Source organism: Pongo abelii, chromosome 2, assembly GCF_028885655.2.
Source record: "Pongo abelii isolate AG06213 chromosome 2, NHGRI_mPonAbe1-v2.0_pri, whole genome shotgun sequence".
NCBI lineage: Eukaryota > Metazoa > Chordata > Mammalia > Primates > Hominidae > Pongo > Pongo abelii.
Window position 1 is genome coordinate 10,617,993 of NC_085928.1, and position 8,163 is coordinate 10,626,155.

Sequence of the window (8,163 nt, forward strand, 5' to 3'; positions counted from 1 at the left end):
ACTATGGTAACCATTTTACTATCTGTATGTATCCCATAACATCACGTTGTAAACCTCAAATATACACAATAAAATTTTAAAGAAAAATGGAATACAGCACATAACAAGAAATACAGCAAGAAATAGTATGGAAAACATGCTAATAAATTTGAATAAGCAAAATACACTATACATATATACAGATATGGCTAGGTCTTAAACTAATGAATGAAAAATTGGAGAAAACATGATTTATAGCATAGTATCATTTATTTAAAATTTTTTAAAAGCATGCACCGTACATTTTACTGGTGTGTGCATTACCCCAGAAGGTGCTGATGGGGTGAGGAGTGAGAAGAGCACACCTGCAAGGACCCAAGGGCGCCAGAGCTCTGAACGAGTCAGCATTTCCTATTCTGTGTCCACTGGAACAAACAGGGTTTGGAAGCTTCTAGGCAGAGCCCACAGCAAGTGCTCACTGGATTCCATGGGTTCCAAAGTGCTTGAGTGTGTGGTTCCCTGGAGGACACACCAATGCTGGAAGAGACAGCAGCAGGCCCCACAGGGTGGCCAGGGATGCGGGGGTCCTGCTGAGGGTCTTTGCTGAGGAGGGGCAGAGAGAGTCCTGGGCTGGAGGGTGGCACAGGTGCCCAAATACCAAACCTGGAGGCCTATTCTAACTGAGCGCTTCTACAGCTTGGATTGAGCTTAAATAAGCTCATTTTACAAGGTTGCATGCATGCATATTTGAGGACTTACAGCAAATCTACTAGAGGGCGGGCCCAGGACAGTCTGGGGAAGAGAAAAGGTGCCAGTATCAGGGTTGAAGGGCAAACAGAAAAACAAGAAAGTAAAGAGAAATAGCAAATAGAGGGGCCTTGCATGAGTCCAGGAGGTGTACTCTGTACTGAGGAATAGTAAACAACTTACATCTGAGACTCTTCCAAAAACTCAAAGTCCACAGCTGGCTGGGCTCCACCAGACATGTCTCTGATTTTTGGGTGGGTCTGGGTCTACAGGGCTGATTAGCACTCAAAGAGGCGGCGGCGGGCCCTGCAGGGTGACCGTGAGGAGGAGCGGGAGCAGCCGGGGTCCAACTGAGAATCTTCAATGGGGGAAGGGGGCAGAGGGCGGAGCTCTGAACTGCAGCAGGGCAAAGGCGCCCAAATACTGAACCTGGAGGCCCATTCTGAGGGAGGGGCTTTGCATGTCTTCAAGTAGGGAGCTCCTCTGGATGGTCGCCCTACGGCAGCCCTGGGGGCTGAGCTGGCTGGAGTCCAGCATCCCACCTGGGGACAGTGGCTGGAGGTGGCCCCGCCCAGAGTGGGAGAAGCCAAGGAGTAGGTGGGTGGGAATCTCATGGGGAAAGGAAATAGGTTGGGGGCCAAGGCAGCCAGGTACGGGCTTCCTATGAGGGGGTCAAAGCTGGAGGTACCCCTCCAATACAGCCACACTGAAGGCACCAAGGCAGCTGGAGGGGGATAACCCATCCAGAGATAACCACCATAGAGCACCCACGGGTAAGCCCAGAAGGCTGGGTAAGCTTGTGGGGAAAATCCCATGCAGGAGTAGATGACAGGCCAGAGGGCCAGGTCAGTTACAGGCTGGGCTCCCAAGCAGGTACAGGAACCATAGGCAGAGCCCATGGCCACCCAGGGGGTTGAGGCTGCCAGAGTCCCGTGGGCTTCCTCGGAGGCCTCGAAGGCACGGCGGACCTTCTGCTCTGCTTGTTTCTCTGATGCACCTGTGCCCATCTAGATGAGCTGCGCTCTTCAAAGCCCCGAAGTGTCTGGCAAGTGCACTCCTCCGCAAGCTGAGGCCACACACACCTCAGGGGGCTCCTGGTATCTGTGAGGTGAGCAGACAGCCAGTCAGAGGGCAGGGAGACCAGATTGCACAGGAGGGGATGGGAGGAGGGGGACAGCTGGGGGTGAGGTGACAGAAGAGCCAAGATCAAGGCATCTCCAGGGAGGATGAGGAGCAAGGTGTCCTGGGTAGGAACGAGTGGCCCCTGCAGTGGGAGGGGTGCACAGCAGCCATGTGAGGCATTTTCTAGGGACATCAAAACAAGTTCCAAATTCAGTTCCTCATGCTTCCCTCTACACAAGTCACAGAGACCAAAGACTGGAGAGTACCGTTGGCCAAGTCTGTTGGAGACCTGCTGGAGGGAGAGTTAAAGATTCAGCAAAGCCCCTAAGCTGACAGATGAAGGAACAGCAAAGCCAGCAATCCACAGGGGCCACCCCAGTGCAGGGGCTGCTGAAGGGGCAGACAGGTCCCGGAGTACTTTGTCCTTGACAGACGCTTGCCCCACAAAGCAGGACCTCCCAAAACATTTCCTCCAAAGGACGCAGTGTCTGAACACAAGGCCTGTTAGGTTTCTCCTGGAGTGTTCTGGAATGTTCTGAACAGCATATTCAGCACCCACACCTGATACAGTGAGGACATGATGGAAAGGAAGTGAAGGAAGTGAAGAGATGATCAAAGGCCCAGCGTCCAGGAGAGGGCACACCAGGTAGCACCAGGTGTTTTTCCTCAAAACGAAGGTCCCCCAGAGGAATCTCCTTGAAATTTGGAGCTGTTTCTGAAATAAGAACTGATGCGCAGTACATGCTTTGACTGTCTTAGGTGACAAGGATGTGGAACAGAGAGATGGTGGAGGGGTCCTGTGGCCAGGAGAGGACACCCCCAGCCCCAGCATCAAGGAGCGGAGGCTGGTGCAGTCAGGTCCCCTGGGGTCCTGAGGGCTGGGGTCAGGGGCAGCATGGAATGGAAGAAACTGAGGCATAGCTGACTGGAAACACCCCACAACCTCCAGTCAGGTGAACAAGAGGACCCTGTATGAGAAAGAAACCAGCCAGGTGCCTCCAGAGTCCTTTTGGCAGAGCCTAGAGGGAGGCTGCCCATTGGAGTCAGGAGCTGAGCAGATGAGGACACTGGGAAACCTTTCAGGGTACAAGTGAGGGCAGGGAGGGACTTCCTGGGGGCAGGGACAAGAAGTCAGATCACGAAGGTGCCCCGGAGTGCCTGCCAGAACTCTCAGGGCGAGCACAGCAGGGAGCCTTTGAGAAGCTGCTCTACCAGCTTTGTGTTTCAGGAGCCTCTCTAGATCAGAGGGTGGACCACAGATGGAAGAAACCGGCCCGGGAAAGGAAGAGAAATGGATGTAAGGAGAAGGAGAGGAAGGTGCCAGGCAGATGCTCAAGTTTCTGTCTTGAGCAACTGGGATGTGCCAAGGAGCCACTCCCAGATAGTTAGGTGTGTGTGGGCTGAGTGGGTCTGGTGTATCTCTTCTCTCCTCCACCCAGGCAAAACACAGTTACAGGGGAAACTGGAGATCTGACAGTGGTGTTCCCCCTCCTCTCTGCCATAGCGTGGGAGGACAGGTTTAAGGGAAGAGAGCACCAGCGCTCTTTCTCCTGGCTGGGGTCCTGGACCACGGGAGGTGCTCAGGTGTGGCCTGATGCTCTGAGACGGAAGCTTGGGCAAGGTCAGGGCAGAGGGCCCTGTGTGGCTGAAGAAGCATTCATTTCCTCCCGAATGGGCAGAGGACCTGGGGTGGAGGACAGGCCAGTAGCCCCAGGGAGGATCTTCTTGAGGGACCTGAAGGACACACAATGACAGCCAGTGACAAGAAAGGAGCTTAGTGTTTCATAGATGCCTGCAGGGACAGAAGCTGAGGACCAGTGGGAGGAGGCCCAGCTGAGATGCCCGCAGTTTAGATGTGGACCACTGACCAAATGGCCCACCCAGAAATTTGAGGCAAAGACACCCTGGCCCCAGACTGCAGGAGCCAACTCCTGGAAAAGGGGGCAGGAGGAAACCGAAATGCACTGAGAAAGTCTCAAGTGCCCAAGGTTACCCATACTGAGGAGGAAATCCCTCTTCCCCAACTGCCCAAAGGTAGCCTCTAGATGGAAAATCAGTTCTGGAAAAACACACTGCATTGTATGTACTTCTGGCCTGTGATACGCATATCCTTGCAAGTTCAGATCATCTCTAGAGCAAGCTTGTCCAACCTGTGGCACAGGACGGCTTTGAATATGGCCCAACACAAATTCATAAACTTAAAACATTACGGGATTTTTTAATAATTTTTTTTTTTTTAGTTCATCAGCTATCTTTAGTGTCAGTGTACTTTATGTGTGGCCCAAGACAATTCTTCTTCCAGTGTGGCCCAGGGAAGCCAAAAGATTGGACACCCCTGCAAGAGTTTGCACAAATGCCTAGTTGGTTTCTCAAAAACTTAAGTAATATGGTGGAGAAGGCCCTTTGTGCATGATACCAAGACAAGAAAATATAGGCAGATAAAACTGGCTATTTAAAAATTGAATATCTGGTTAAAAAAAAAAGCCACAAAATTATCATGTTCAAAATCAAAAGACAAACCACAAAATAGAGGGGGATATCTCCAACATGTGGCAGACCAGAGCTAATCATATGTCAGATACAGACAGCTCTTGCTAGTCCACGGCAGGTAAATAAGACCTTATCAACAATCTCGCCCAAGGGTAACCACAAGCAAGCCACAGAATAAGCTACACAAAATCATGTAAAAATGTTCCACTTCACCATGTTTTAAAAAAAAATCAAATTACAAAAATGGAAATTTGATTTTTACAATTAATTTGATAAAGGATAAAGCCCTATACTGGCTTTTCAAAGGATATGGAGAAAAACATGCTGGTTTTGTTGTTTACTCTTTAGTAAGTAAAGAGTAAACAGCTATCAAATTCAAAACCCGATTTCCTTGTCCGAAGAAGCCAGACTGCCTTCATCTGGGTCCTCTAGGGCAGGCCTGGGAGCTGGGCAGAACAGAGAACACATTAATCTGGGCCTCTACCCACACCTCGCAGCTGCAGCGGGTGGAGGGATGATTCTGCGAGGCGGCAGGCAGGAGGGTCCTGGGCTTGGCTTTTAGGAGAGGGGCTGAGGCTGAGGGAACAGGTTGGAGAGAGCTGTCTCATAGGGTGGGGTGCGACGCGGACACTTTCAGGCCTGCTGAACTGCAAGAGAAGCAGGGAAGGGGCGGGAAGGAGGACAAGGGAGATGCCAGGAGTTGGGTGGGAGAGGGCGGAGAGGGTGGTGTCAAAGAAGGTCCTCAGGCCCTCGCCCCACCCCTCAGCCATCCCATCAGGCTAACTTTGTTCTTTCTCGCTACTTACCCACGTGGTCTTTCTAGAACGTTTCTTTCCAGCGAAGTCCCTGAAGTGGTTGAGGTTTGTCAACAGAGTTGAAATGCTCTCGCAAGAGGTCTTGGGGCTCCCTAGGCGTTGCTGTCCCAGGTCCGGGTGGCGGCAGGAGACCACTGGAGGCCCCGGGTTCCGAGAGGCCCAGGAGCGCAGTACGCCGGGCTTTTACGGGAATGCGCACAGCCGCGGGGCGGGGCCTGGACTCCTGGCGGTGGTCAGAAGAGGCCCCAGTACTCAATCAGTCTCTGAGGTGTAGACCCCGGTGGGGTTGGTGGGGTTGATTGGGTCAGCTGCTTATCCCAGAAATGAGGTGGAACTCAATTGTATTGAGGGCTACGCCGAAGAGCGCAGAGGTATTACCAGGGTATGAAGACGTTCCCCTCTCGGATGGGAGGCATCGGGGAGGAGTCCTGCAGGCGGTAGCTTTCGGTGGAGTCTACACGCTTGATGGACCCCAGCCGTGCTGGGGGAGTGGAGCTGACGAGAGAGGAGACAGGAGGCCCACAGGGCCAGAGGGGAGGCCAGAGGGGAGGCCTTCCGCCTTCCAAGGCTTTGTGGATGGGGCAAAAGAAGTTGGTCTCTGTCCCGGGAGCAACGCGAGCCATTGCAGAGTTTTCATCAGAAGCAGAGTAATGTGCTCAGCTGGGACAGATCCTGCGTTTGCCGGGTCCGAAGCTTAAACAATTGGGCCATCCCACAAGAAGAGAAGTCAAATGTTCTGAATGTGCATGCTCCTTTGAGTGCAGTCATTCGGGTATGCAGCTCCCAGTACCCCTATACCCTAACTTTTAAGGGGAGCTTCCTCTGTGCTAGATTCTGTTCTGAGCACCTCGCACGCATTTGCTCATTTCATCCTCACACCACCTTGGGATACCCACGTTAATGCAATCAACGGGACCCAGAAAATCCAGTTGCTTATACAGAAGGTCACAAGAAGCCCCAAAGTAGACATTGTAAAATATATACAACACAACTGATTGTCCCAGATGACCAGCAGCAATCACTTCTCTCTGAGAGCCCCAGCTGCCTCTGGGTGCTGATGACATTGCGCCTTCCCTGCCGTTCAGCCCAGAATGGTCATGACCCCTTATTGTCCACAGACTTTGACATTCCTTCTTGCTTTCCTTAACTTTTCCCAGGCCTCTGAAAATAGTCCATGCGTTAACATTCAGTGTTTCTTCAATTAGCCACTTGAATGTTCCACACCTGGACCTTGCCCAATACACTTTCCTTGGTTCTTCAGAATGGTTCTTGCCTTGAATCATATTTTGTCTGAGACCACCCTTACCATATATGCTTTTTGTTGAGTTGTTAGCATTACTGTCAGTAGTCATCTTTTTTTAAATTTATTTGTTTGAGACCGGGTTTCCCTCTGTTGCCCCAGCTGGAGTACAGTGGAGCGATCATAATTCACTGCAGCCTCAAACTCCTGGGTGCAAGCAATCCTCCCACCTCGGCCTCCCAAAGTGCTGGGATTGCAGACATGAGCCAAGGGGCCTGGTCAGTACTTATCTTTCAATAAATAACTTTACTTCATTCATATTTGTTTTCCTTAAATTAGCAAATCAATAGCTATATTCTCCCTACATGAATACAATATTCTTAGCACCATTTAAAAATTATCCTTTCATATTTCCCCTATATCAACATCCTATATTAATGTTGGGAATATTACCCTGATCTTGTTATATCATTTTTTAACCCATACTTATTTAGACTTACTAACTGCTTTCACTAATGACTGTATTCACTGTTGCATTTTGACTTACACAATTTCTTTCTTAATTTCCTTTAAAATTTTGATTCTATAATTCTATAATATATAATTCATATAATTCTATAATTTGTATTCTGTTAGTCACTCTATGAGGATCTGTACATAGGAAAATTTGGAAAGTTTTTATATGCGAAAACATAGTTCATTCTCAATTTTGATTGACAATTTGGCTGGGTATAGAATTCTAGGTTCAGAGTTACTTGATCTTAGCACTTTGAAAATAATGTGTAATTAACCTCTTGCCTCACTTTTGTTGCTGAGAACTGTAATTTTTATCAGAATCTTTCTTTATAAATAATTCCTTTTCCCATGTAACTAATATAAATTTTTCTTCATCCTTTCATATTTTGACATGTCCTTGGAATGTAATTATGATTTGTTTTTATTATGTAGTGGTTTGTTCTGCTACACACTTGGTATGACCTTTCAATTTGAAGATTAATTTATTTCTTCAGTTTTAATCACCTCTAACATTCATTAAGTTGATTAATGATTTACTGGTTTCACCAAAGAAAATCTGTTTCTGACACTTATAATGGGATTAAGCCAGAAATATCCAAGAAATCTTGTAGAAGAATAAAGTGGAGGACTTACACTCCCAGATTTTAAGATCTACTGTAAAGCTACAACAAATAAGTTAGCAATAGCCAAGTAGATTAATGAAACAAAATAAAGAGTCCATGAACAGATCTACATATAATTTTCAACAAAGGGGCCAATGATTCAGTATCTAAATGAAGTGCTTCTCAATGAATGTTGCTGGAGCACATGAATATCCATATCAAAAATAAATAGATCTCGTTCCCTCATGCATCACATCATAGGCAAAATTAATTTGATGTGGGTCATAGACTTTATTTTACTTTTAAAATAATAAAAGACAAAATAATAAAGCTTCTAAAAGAAAAATAAGAATATTTTCATTATTCTGATAACTGTACTATGGTTATGTAAGATAGTAAAATTAGAGAAAGCTGGATGAAGAGTATATATAAATTCTCTGTATTATTTTTTACAACTTTTCTGTAAATCTAAAATTACTTTTAAATAAAAGGTTTCAAAAAGGCATAACTTTATAACTTTGAGACAGGCAAAGATTACTTAAATAACAAACAAAAAAGGTAACCATAAAGGAAAAGACTGATAAATTTTACTCCATTAAAATTAAAAGCTATTTATAAGAAGACACCATAAAGAGAATGAAAGGACAAGCTA

At 47.4% G+C, this 8,163-nt stretch overlaps 1 protein-coding gene across 1 annotated transcript; it reads right to left on the bottom strand.

Annotated features, from left to right (window-relative positions):
* Window positions 1–230: 230 nt before the first annotated feature.
* PRR23E (PRR23 family member E) lies at window positions 231–5,289 on the bottom strand. The gene is made up of 2 exons (XM_002813179.5): window positions 5,145–5,289; window positions 231–1,827 (listed from the first exon to the last, which is right to left on the bottom strand). The coding sequence occupies exon 2, from the start codon at window positions 1,731–1,733 to the stop codon at window positions 1,005–1,007; it is 729 nt and encodes a 242-aa protein (XP_002813225.2). The 5' UTR covers window positions 1,734–1,827; window positions 5,145–5,289; the 3' UTR covers window positions 231–1,004.
* Between the last annotated feature and the right edge of the window lie 2,874 nt (window positions 5,290–8,163).